Genomic DNA, 12,420 nt, shown 5'->3' on the forward strand with positions numbered 1-12,420 from the left:
GCGGCCGAGATGAGTTTTCTCAGAAGGGTGGCTGGCGTCTCCCTTAGGGATAGGGTGAGAAGCTCAGCCATCCGTGAGGAACTCGGATTAGAGCCGCTGCTCCTTTACTTAGAAAGGAGTCAGCTGAGGTGGTTCGGGCATCTGGTAAGGATGCCCACTGGGCGCCTTCCTTGGGAGGTGTTTCAGGCACGTCCAGTGGGGAGGAGACCTCGGGGAAGACCCAGGACTAGGTGGAGAGATTATATCTCAACACTGGCCTGGGAACGCCTCGGGATCCCCCCGTCAGAGCTGGTCAATGTGGCCCGGGAAAGGGAAGTCTGGGGCCCCCTGCTTGAGCTGCTCCCCCCGCGACCCGACCCCGGATAAGCGGATAACGATGAGGATGAGGACTCCCCACCACTCATAACCATGGCATTACACATTCAAGAACTCTGACTGCAGGACTTGCTGTCACCTAACCTCTGAGCATGAGCAGTGGTGAATTCAAATGCAGTAAAAGAACACACCCTCCAACACTTTCCTCGTGGCCTATGAAATCTTGCTCTGCATTCAGAATCTCCCCGCTGCCTATCATGCAGCCCCTGTCTTCACGCTCAGTTGTTACTGCGCTCCTCGTCTCTCGTCTCTATTGAAGACAACTAATTAGCCAGGGCAGTTTGTATGTGCGTACCTGAGTTGGACACAACCCAGATACAGCTATGAGAGATGCTCATTTTCGGAAAGTGAATACACTGCGAGAGGAGATGAGTTAAAGAAATCATCTCTAATTTATACCTCGACATAGACAATTTCCAAATTACCATACCGGCCAAATCCTTTAAATTCTGTTTTTTATAATACTTAAAAAACAAAACATTTTGTGTTTTTGCTAGCTTAGAAATCTTGCTAGCATAGAAAATAATAAAAAGCTCATCAAACACCACGAACAGCCCAAAACAATGTGTGTCTTCAATCCCTGTTTCTGACCCAGAATATAATTGTAGTGGATCAAATAAAGGCTACTCTCTTGCGATTTTTCCCCTCTGCAGGCTGAACACGACGTATCGCCAGCTGTTCAGGGAGAACGAGACGCTCACAATGGACCACAAGAGCACCAAGAGCCAGCTGAACAGCAGCAAGCTGGAGCACGCCCGCCTGGAGGCAGAGTTCTCCAGGCTCAGGGAGCAACATCAGCAGCTGGACATCAGCTCCACCAAACTCACAAACCAGTGTGAGGTGAGGCTTCTCACCCCTTACCTCTTGCTGCTTTTCCCCTCTCTCCTCTCCTTCTCTCCTTCTCTCCTTCTCTCCTCTCCTTGTCTTCTCCTTTCCTATTCTGTCCTCTATTCTTCCTGTCTCCTCTTCTTCCCCATCAGACGTTGGTTCTGAATGTCTTTGCCGCAGGCTTCTTCTATTTGTGGTTGTCTCTTTCAAAGGTCGCTGCTGTCTAGCCGGTAGTTTTCTGGGTGCCTACTAGTCCTGAAACGTTTCCTGTGAATGCCAATTTCTGAGAGAGCTTCACCCTCTCTGTGCTCACCAGGGTTTGAAGCTGGTGTGTCTGGTGTATAGATGTTGTGTATTCATTCATGTTTTGGTGGGCCAGTTATTGGGCCAGCTGAAGGACAACCTGGAAGAGGAGAACCGCCACCTCTTGGACCAGATCCACACCCTGATGCTGCAGAACCGCACCCTGCTGGAGCAGACCATGGAGAGCAAAGACCTCTTCCACGTGGAGCAGAGACAGTACATGTAACTATTGATCTGATTATATTGCATAGTGGAGGCAGTCTCCCTGCAAACTCACCAGTCTAGTGAAATGGAAGCACAAGGTTTAGAAAAGATAATACTTGAGAACTGATTCCCCAATGGGAAACACTGTCAAACACAAAGGGCAGGACAGGAGATCACTAGGTACACATAAAATCAATCCAGGTATGATACAGAATATAAAACATTAAGGATGTTGACAAATATACACAGAAATGTTTTTTTATAATAATAAATGGAAATTTATTCTTAATAATTCGGGTAGGATTAGAAACAATCCTACTAGCACCCAATCCAACGCTCTCATACTTCCTTCTAACAGAGATAAGCTAAACGAGCTGAGGAGGCAGAAGGAGAAGCTGGAGGAGAAGATCATGGATCAGTACAAGTTCTACGACCCCTCGCCCCCCCGCAGGTAACAGACTGCAACGCTATGAACAGGGGCCAACGCAAACCCCTCCAACACGCTGAGGTAGCCCCCAAAGACATCTCTTCTGAGCCTGAGCGTCCCCATAAGATGTTTGTTAAGTTGGCCCCTGTGGTGCGGCCCCTGACGAAGAGAGCCAGCGGACTGGAGCCAGCGGACTGGAGCCAGCGGACTGGAGACAGCAGCCTGGAGCAAGCAGCCTGGAGCAAGCAGCCTGGAGCCGGATGCTGCATCAAATATTTATGACTGCAGAGCTTTTTGCTGCGATGGTTTAAAACGCTGACTGGTTTCTCATCGTCATGGACAGGAACGGTTGTTTGGGGCTTGGGAGTAGAGCTGTAAATCCTTAGGTCCAATCCTCCCATCAACGTACAAATCAGCTGCAAGATGTGTTTATTTGTCTGTTCACATTTACTTGCTGAAAAATCATTGTTGTTCTGTAATTTACTGAGGAGATCAGTGATCCTGCAGGACCTCTCTGTACCTCGCAGATCATTCAGGCCTCTCTTTCTAAGCTCTCTAGCTTTGTCCAGTGTTTAGATATGGTCTGTAAACAATGTACTCTGTATCAGCGTAGATACTGAAAACTCTGTCCTCTCCCAGTAGGCGTGGCAACTGGATCACTCTGAAGATGCGCAAGCTGATCAAGCCCAAGAGCCAGCGCGAGCGAATGCGCACGCTGGCCCTGACGCCTTCGCGCTCCGAGTACGGCCCCGACGGCTTCCTGCCGCCCGACAGCCAGGACAGCTCGTCCATCGGCTCGGGCTCCAACTCCCTGGACGACACGCTGGCCCCGGCCCTGCATCGCCGCAGCAGCAGTACGTAGCGCCGAGCAGGGACACGAGCCAACTGCTACCAGAAACAGAGGAGGCGTCAGGCAAATTATATCCCAGGGTGCCGGGCGTAGACCAGACTAGTGCAGATGTGACACGTTGACAATGAAGCAGTAGAAGCAGAAGTAGTGTTATGAGCCACACCTCCGTAAAGTGGCTCAGTATTGGTCCTTGTTGTAACTGGACATTAATTCCTTATCCTAAAGGGGCAAACCTTTTCCACCAGATGCTATTATTTAGATTCAGTATTTTTAGGGCAAATTACTTCAATACAACATAGTAAGGACCAAAGATATCACAGTTAACAGGGGAAGTTAACATCTAGGGCATTTCGCAGACACTTTTATCCAATGGGACTTACAATAAGTTAATTTGTCAGATAATAGTAAAACATCTCTGTCTGTACAGTAAAGATGTTCATAGAGACGAGTGCTAAGCACTAATCGCTAGGTTATCCCTGTATACTACAGAGATAGCTAGGATAAGACACTACACGATGCCAAGTACTGATTTAAAGCCCCAGGAAGAACAACATACAATAAGTGCATAAAATGGGTGCTCTTAGGAGAGCAAGGGAGGAGAGGGGGCGTTGGGAGGTGAGGGATGATTGAAATATGTTGTCATGAGACTAATATGACAAAAATATATTTTTGTCCCCCTTTTGAGGCTATTTTCTGCATCTTTGAAGTTTTCTGTGTTGTGACCCCTACAGTTTATTCCACTGTGCTCAAAAGGTCTCCAGTAGTGTGTCAAATCAAAACAATGTGTTCTTTAGTCTTTCATTTAAGCTGTTCTTGCTGAAACGCATGTTAGTGGCGAAGGTGAACACAACAAGGCTCCCTGTTCTTTATGTGCAGCACAGCTATGCTTGTGGTTGACTTAAGCACTGCATTTGTTTATTTTCTTTGTGCGGCTGTGATTGACATGAGCACCTCCCCCTAACTGCTCCTCTTGCTTCCTCAACCCTCGCCTCTCTCCTGGCAGAAGGGAGGAGAGGTCATCAGGGCCAGACCCAAGGGCTGGGGCAGGGTGCGACTAATGGTATGAAGCGGATGGGGAGGGAGGGCGGGGGAGGTGACTCATATTCCCAGACATTTGGGGCATGTCTTCGTGAGTTCATCTGTCTGTTCCTGCTCAGGCTAGAGGTCACAGTTTAGCTGCCCACAACCCCATGGTTGACCTCTGACCCCAAGAACCTCAAACATTGTTTTGGAAATAAAATCTGTCAGGGCCATTCAAAGTGGGAAATCTAAAAGTGAGTCCTGTATTACAGTTCATAATCTCAAGCTGTATTGCATAATACAGATATTAATCATGCAGAAGCATTTTCAGTGGGTCAATGGAGGAGCATGAGTTGAACTCTCAGGATAACCTGTTGATAGGTGCAGCTGCTCTGTAAGAAACCTAGAAACCATCTCCCATCAGCATAGCTCCATACTTATTAAAAGGTGCAATGAAATTACCAAGCAAGTGTCATGGTTCAAACCAGATATACAAATGCCTGGTTTACATCCTGTAACTCACCCCAAAATTATGTCTGGTATAGAGGCATGTTGGTCTTCTGCAATGTTAAATGTCCCTGATTGCACCCTTTAATATGTCTGCCTTGTGGTATGTAGATGTTTGGAGTATGCTAGTGTTTCCATGAAAGCAACATTCATTGCCATCAGTGTCTGGCATGCAGCTCGTCACTGTGCAGCCATGGGATGCATGGTTGGTTTGCGTATGCATTGTGTGCAAATAGCTTGAAAATATGAGCTACTTGCTGGTTGTTTTCATTGTACTTCACTATGTAAGCTATAGCCCTTAATCATTATTAGGCTTTTGCGTCCGTGGGTTAATCTTGAATGGCAGATAGTATTCTCCATGCCTTGTTTTGTTGAAGACTGAAATATTGAAAAGCCCTTCAACCAATCACCTCCTCATGTGGATCAGGATGTGTTCCTCCATCTTTCCTGTGTATCCATAGGTTCTCTAAATTATGTTTTAGCTGTATACATAAAGTGCCGTTTGTTGTTTGTAAGTCCAGTTGCATGCAGGGGGTCCCCCCTCAACTGTAGCTCTCTCTGCAACGTTAACCACCTCCTTCTGTTCTGACCCCTCTTCTTTCATCTTCTTCGGCACTCATCTTTTCTGTCAAACCCATAACACACTCTCTCTCGCTCTCTCACTTGCTGCGCACCTACAGCTTTGAAAAGGTTGCCTTTCATGAGGAACCGCTCCAAGGACAAAGACAAGGCCAAGGCTGTCTACCGGCGCTCCATGTGTAAGACACGCCGCTGCCGCCCTGCTAGCTTCCAAGCTAGCCCTCCTCTTCCTTCTCCTCCTCTCAAATAATGAGGAAACTAATCAAAGAACACTTTCAAAGGACTGGTCATTGATGTTCAGGAGTATATTTTTACACACAATAACTTAAAGATAAAGAAGTGGTGAACCATACTACTTTATACCTGATAATATATAGAACATGCAGAACATAAGATGTCTTACAAGTGTACCGTGAGACTAGTTTCCATTCTACAAACATGAATGAAATATTGAAGATGGCGTCATTTATGATTTGGAAGTGGACTTCAAAAGGTGTCTGCTCTACTTTAATTGTACTTGAGTGTCCATGTAGTCATATCCATGACCTTTCCTCGTGCTCACCGTGTCTGCTGCCCCCCCCTTCCCTCAGCCGCAGGCTCCCTGTCGCAAACCACAAAGTGACACGCATCCTTTCTACACACCAATACCCATTTTACTAGGGTTTACTTTAATTTATAAAAATCGTTTTAGTAGAGGGGGAGAATGTGGACCCGACACCAAGAGACCCCAACCAGACCCCACTCAGAGCGTTTTACATACTGAGCGTGTTTTTGGGGGACAACACCTCATCGACTACAAGCGTGTAGCACCTCCACCGCCTCTTCCAGGTCCGGTCTGGTCCCTACTATAGATCAGTGGTTCCTCTAGTAAGGTCTGAGTCTTTGCTATATGGTTTGAGTTGCATCGTACACCACCTGCACGAGTAGCAAACCAGCTCAAAAACAAACAATCAAACATTACATTGTTTTGCATTCACAGAAAGACTGGGCAATGCATCAATTTGAGACCGGATTACAGCAGCAATGTTATCAAGTGTGTAAGAGCATTTAAAATTGACATTAAAACGACCAATGTAGCACAAATATAAAGAAAATACATCTCATTATGGGCGCAGCCACCTGTGTTTATTAAGCTGTACGGTTATCCTTGCTGAACTTTGTGGACCCCTCAGATCCCGAGTGGGACAGACCAAAAGGGGGTATGCCTCGTTGAAATGTATTAAGAAAGTTGGAAGATTTCCCACTTTTCAACTTGTGAGGGTGCTGACGATGCATCTCAAACACACCAATAGATCAGGGGTTTCTCTAATAAGCTCCAATAGATCAGTGGTTCTCACCACCAGGAGAACAAGGCCAAGGCCGTCTTCCGGCGCTCCATGTGTAAGACAGGCCGCTGCCGCCGTGCTAGCTTCCAAGCTAGCCCTCCTCGATGAGGAGCCATGGTTTTGTTGAAGGATGCATTTTACATAACTGAGATAGCAATGGCAAAGAAACAGATCGATTTGTTTGATTAGAGTTTGACTTGTGTACGGGCCCTGCGTACGGGGCCCTGCCTATGGGGCCTTGGTAACATAAAGGTTGAGGAGCCCTGGTAAAGACTATATTCTAGTCTATAATTGACTGTATAGTCCAGTTAAGAATGTGTAGACCATCCACATTACGAGACTAGTGTAGTTATGTTGACAATAAGTTCATCCTTTAGTCCCTCAGAGTCGGGTGTTCTAGACAATAGCTGCTGAATAATATTAAATAATCATATTTAGTTAATGTATAACTCAGTTATATGCCAGAAATTCATAGCCATCTTTTAACTGAAGCTGTGCAGGCATGACTGATTGTTCACGCCCATGGCATCACCGATCGCCGCCGTCTCACTCACTCCTAGAAACTAGAGCTTTCTTTCTTCCTTTATCTCATGATCTCTTTGTTTCTCTTTTCTTTTGTTTCTTTGTTCTATTGTAAGTCTCTTTCTAAGTGTGTTGTCAGGTCTATGGTTTATGTTGTACTTTAGTCAGCCTTCATGGTGACTTTAGCTAACTTAAACCTCTTAACTGACCTATTCATTACAGAGCAAATCTGTCTTAATATGAACGTCACAACAGTGGCAAAGCTAGCCCTTTTTTTTTTATTTACCAGAATAAATATAGGATCTCCAACAGGCCCGTAAAATGCAATAGAATGCAGGAAATCACCTATAAGATATTACAATTTAACCTCCGCCCTTTTTAATTCTTCATACCCCTCTGTGGCTTCCTTGGGGCTGAGCCCAACCAAAAGTCAGAACCTAAAATCACCCCTGTGTCACAAAGAACACATTATATCAATGATAGTGGCGTCTGGTGAGCATGATGACAGCAGTCAAGCCGTCATTATCCCGGTGGCTCAGTGACCTGAGAGCAGGCGGAGCAGTCGGCTGACGACGTAACGCTGGAACGATGTAACGCTGGTTCTGTTGGTCCGCAGCCATGAACGACCTGCTGCAGACCATGGCGGTGGCCGGGGGGCCCGGGGGCCAGTGGACTTGTAGCAGTGAGTACCTGGAGGGCCCGGAGCACGCAGGGGATGCCGACACGCCCTCCGCTAACGGGCGTGGACGGCAGCGCATGAAGGAGTTGGCTTTCTCCACCGACGCCATCGACTGCGCAACGCTGAGCCTGCCCATCAACGGCAGAGTCAAGCAGCGGCTACGGGCCACAGGTCAGTAACAACCTGAATGGACCTCTCAGCAGTCTCCTGTCTCATTATAACAGTCCTTCTGTCTGTCTCTCTGTCTGTCCAGACATGGCCTCCACTGAGGACATGCTGGGTGCCACAGATGAAGCGAGAGGTAAGAGTTTTTGTACGTCTGACAATTTCCCTTAAACAAGCGGATAACGGGATCGAATATAAGAAGATGCAATTTGTTTCTGTAAGGAGTAGGAAGGATTAGGTCTCCATGGGTCCATGTCCTCACCTGCTCTGAGGCTGATCTTTGGACAGCTTCAGGTTTTCTCAAGCATTTAGCCTGACCACTCTCCTTTTTGATTCCCTTCACTGTTCTTAAACCTGTCTGCCTGCTTGTCTCTCTGTCTCTATCACTCTTGTTAGCGGTGTGTGTTGTTAGTGGTGTCTGTCGTTAGCTGTGTGTCTGTTAGCTGTGTCTGTTGTTAGCGATGTTTCTGTTGCTTGCTGTGTCTGTTGTTAGCGGTGTGTCTGTGGTTAGCTGTATCTGATGATAGGCGGTGTGTATGTGGTTAGCTGTGTCCGTCATTTGGGATGTGTCTGTTTTTAGCAGTGTCTATTGTTAGCAGTGTCTATTGTTAGCAGTGTCTGTTGTTAGCGGTGTCTGGTAGCGGTGTCTGTTGTTAGATATCTCGGTTGTTAGCGGTGTCGGATGTTAGCGGTGTCAGATGTTAGCGGTGTCGGTGGTTAGCGGTTTATCTGTTGTTAGTGGGGTCTGTTAGCTGGTTTCTTGTTAGCGATGTGTCTGTGTTAGCGGTGTGTGTTGTTAGCAGTGCCTCCTCAGGTGGTCAGATTGTCCTTTTGTCTGTTTCTAACGGACCATATTGGTGCTGGCTTCCCCGTGGCCTGCTGCCACGTTCCTCTCCCATCACGCTTCATCTGTGGCCCAGCGGGACCAGGGCTCACTCTCAAACAGGCTGTGGACCGAACAGGTCTTCCCGGTGTGTTGCTGTGCTCCTCTTTTGTTTGGTCCTTTGTTCATGTATGTGTACGTGTTTGTGTGTCCAGCTTCCAGACCCACCAGTCTCCATAGCAACAGGACCACCAGTAGTAATAGTAACAATAACTCCCAACTTGTGTCCTTCTAGAGGGCAATGGGCTCACCTCCTCTTCCCCTACTGCCCTACTACTTATGATTTATTTCTGTCTCTCTCTCTCTTTGTCTCTGTCTGTCTCTCGCTCTCTCCCTTGATTCCTGATGATATTGCTTTTAATTGATTTAATATCCTTAATTCTGCTTACACGATAAACCCCAACTGTCCCCTGCCAGGCGCGCTGAACGGTTGCCTGAGCCGCCCGCACAGCGAGAGCAGCGGGGAGTTCAGCCTGAGTCTAGACCAGGAGGTGTGGTCAAGCAGCGGCAGCAGCCCCACCCAGCAACACCCCGCCCGCACCTCCCACCAGAGCCCCTTGCAGCCGTGCCGGGCCCTGGATCCCATTACCCCTGCCCAGGGCCCCGCCCGCAATACCCTCACCCACGACGTCCTCTCCCTGCAGCAGTTCTTGGACGAGGGCATTGAACCTGCCAAGGTGAGGCCAAATGCACGGTGTGTCATGGGGAGGGTTGGGCGTCTCTTCCATGTGCGGAGCAGAGGAGGTTGAACTGGGATGGGCCCCCTGCTGTTATCAACACAGCAGATGACATGAGGGAGGGATTGAATAGAACCATTGTGATCTTGGTCTGGGGCTGGTATATATATGTGATGTTGTATCATGCTGAGGTGAACCGTACGCCGATGTTTGTATTAAAGCTAGCATTGATTAGTTGTCTCCTGCCTGTAGTCGGGCAGCCAGGAGAACCTGACCAAGGACTCCGCCCGCCTCTCCACCTCCTCGGAGACCCCTGGCTCGACGGAGCGCCCCCCTGCCGCCACCAAGACACGGGGTATCCTGCGCTCGGCCAGCAGCAAGGCGTCGGAGCGCCCGCTCCGGTCGGGGGGGCAGGCGCCGGGACGTCCCACGTTGCGCAAGACGGAGAGCACCCGCGTGAGGGGCTCAGCGGCGCCCCGGCCCGTCCTGGCTGCGCAGGGCCGCACCGCCTCCATCTCAGACCGCCTGGACGCGCCGCCACCAGCCGCGCTGCCGCGGGCCAGCAGTGTCATCAGCACGGCGGAGGGCAGCACGCGCCGCACCAGCATCCACGACATGCTCTCAAAGGACAGCCGGCAGCCCGTGTCGGTGGACGTTGTCCTGCCCCCCGCCGGCCTGCCCCCAGCCGGGATGCGGCCCCAGCTTCCCCCCAGTGAGTATCCCCTCCTCAACGGCCCCCCGCCCCTCCCTGCCCTGCCCAAGTCACTGAGCCTGCCCTGCTCTCGGAACCCTGAAGAGCCCGACCTCACCACGCTGGAGGCCTTTCTGGGCCCCTCCTTCACTGTGGAGTCCGTCTTTAGGGACTCCATCTTTAGTCAGGACAAGAGCCTTCCGTTCCTGTCCCTCAACCCCAGCCTAGTGAGTAATATCAGTGGACCCCCGCCCCGTCCCAACCCCCCCGGCGACCCCACCCAGCCTCAGGTTGCCCACAGCCAATCAAAGGAAGATTATGACGAGGGAGTCGGTCCCGATCACGTGATTGATCCCGACCCGGCCCTTAGTGCCGAGGACAAGTCCCTGTGGTATGAGTATGGGTGTGTGTGAGGGAAACCAAAACTATCCAATCAGGAAAGGACTTTTCTTAATGCATGTATTGATTTAGTTTCTCATTTGTTTGCAATGGTGCTGTTGGGGAAATCAATATTTGTTTTTCTCACCCTCTCCACCTGCGATTGTCCTATCGTTTCTTTACAATCTCCTTTCTTGTTGGGTCTCCGAGCTGGAAAACATTAACTACATGTGGGTAGTTAATGAGATTAGGCCAGTGATTCCCCTGGGGTGGCCGAAGGCCCAACACACAAAGCATCAGTGGTCTTCCATATTTGCATACACATTTTTATAAACCTCTAAACATTAGGCGAATTAGAAGGTACATTTCACTAATCAATTGGCCAATTAAAATGCTAAATGAAATTAGTGAATCCCAACAGCTCTACAACAGCAGATCAGAGCTCAAGTGTGGATGTAACCCATAGACTGTATATAAAACTGGTTCAACAGACTTCACATAGACTGTATGTAATACAGATGAAACTGACTTTCCACACGTTTACATGGAAAGTATCGCGTGGAATCGCGTGCATTACGTGGAAAGTATCGCAAGACTTTTCTCACACCTAAATAACCCTCCCAAACCAATCCACTGGTACTGGTTTGAGATGTAGAGTGTGTGTTGGATTCTTTTTGGGCTTTGCGCCCAGATCTTTACCATTTTTGGGGAAACACTGAGTGGTTCATCATGATACTAGTCTAGCTTTTCATTACCCATATAGTAATGGGGCAGTCTGACAGAACAACATGTTGGGCAGAAACCGTTTTGGCCATTGCCAAAATAGATTGTATTAAGGATGCAGGCTAGGATTCCCTGGGATTCTACTGACTCCGTTTCACTTGACATTATTGATAAATGTAAACAATTTGAAACACTAACATTTACAATGTGACCGAACAGCAACAGACATTAGTAGAAATATATCCACTTCCTCCTTTAAAATTTTTGGTGTTATCTTTTTAATTTTTGGTATATGTGGTCTTTGCATTAGCTTCTTCATGGCTTTGGCTCCTACTGTAAACTGCTCTTTTTGATTTTAGTCATCAAAATGCTAATTGGTGGCTATTATTGGATGTTTTCTTTCAAATGCTTGTTTTTCATTTTCCTTTCAATGTATTTGACTAAAACTAAGGTTGGTTTCTTATGTTCTGGTGGATATGCCCAATAATTATTTATCCCCAAAATGGTTAGGTCAGTGATGTTGAAACCGGAGCTCAGCCAAAAGATGTCTGATCTGAAGCGTCACGATTAGGCGTGAAAAGATGCACTAAAGCAAAGTACAAATGTTTCCTCACAAGGTTCAGTTTATTTTGTCAATGAAGAAAACAAATGGTTCAGTATTGCATTGTCCGTCATTAAGTTATATTCAACACAGAGCAATGCTTCACGCTTTAGTGCTGCACATGAGTTTTTTTTTTTTTTGTTATTTGCTTATTATTTATTTCAGTCTTATTCTTTTTAAAGGCTTTATTCTAGTGTTTATCTGCAGTAGCCATGTGTGTTGTTGTAAAGCCCTGAATTCTCGGCGCTGTGTCCAGGTGTAATGAGCGTTGCCCTTTGTCCTACAGATGTGGAGGAGGTCTAGAGGGAGCGGGGAGGAGCTAGAGCTCCACAGCAGTGTGGTGAGTCGAGGTCCTGCTCTGTGAGCTCTCAGGTTTACAAACTCAGAACTGGGCTGGCTGGGCGTTTTCCGTTGTTGTCTTCATGAGAACCTCAAATATGGCGGAGCAGATGTCATATTTATGCCCCCCCTCCGGCTTGATGCATCGCCAACACCCCGCCCCCTCGCCGCTGTCCCCCGGTGTCCCTGTGTTGACCAATTGACTTGCTGCTTGTGACATATGGGGGGGCGGGCTCGGAGCCCCCACACATGTCTGGTGTTGACATTGTCTCAGAGGGACGTCCACTTATGTCCCCATAGTGGTGCTGCTCTGTGCCTTGGTGCGGTGGTCCCTGCAGTCTCCT

General features: G+C 48.2%; 1 protein-coding gene across 13 annotated transcripts in view; it reads left to right on the forward strand.

Annotated features, from left to right (window-relative positions):
• Positions 1 to 12,420, forward strand: part of ccdc88ab (coiled-coil domain containing 88Ab) — a 139,584-nt gene that overhangs the window by 125,074 nt on the left and 2,090 nt on the right. The window contains exons 26-37 of one of the 13 annotated variants that reach the window (XM_060073538.1): positions 1,029 to 1,215; positions 1,583 to 1,728; positions 2,069 to 2,161; positions 2,777 to 2,991; positions 3,991 to 4,047; positions 5,195 to 5,272; positions 7,557 to 7,790; positions 7,873 to 7,920; positions 8,705 to 8,755; positions 9,085 to 9,344; positions 9,597 to 10,056; positions 12,024 to 12,077. In XM_060073538.1, coding sequence (XP_059929521.1) covers positions 1,029 to 1,215; positions 1,583 to 1,728; positions 2,069 to 2,161; positions 2,777 to 2,991; positions 3,991 to 4,047; positions 5,195 to 5,272; positions 7,557 to 7,790; positions 7,873 to 7,920; positions 8,705 to 8,755; positions 9,085 to 9,344; positions 9,597 to 10,056; positions 12,024 to 12,040 — 1,846 coding nt within the window. In that variant the 3' untranslated portion in view covers positions 12,041 to 12,077. The other 12 variants (XR_009529368.1, XM_060073531.1, XM_060073532.1 and 9 more) reach the window with 12 other exon arrangements.

The sequence above is a fragment of the Gadus macrocephalus genome, chromosome 15 (assembly GCF_031168955.1).
Source record: "Gadus macrocephalus chromosome 15, ASM3116895v1".
Lineage (NCBI taxonomy): Eukaryota > Metazoa > Chordata > Actinopteri > Gadiformes > Gadidae > Gadus > Gadus macrocephalus.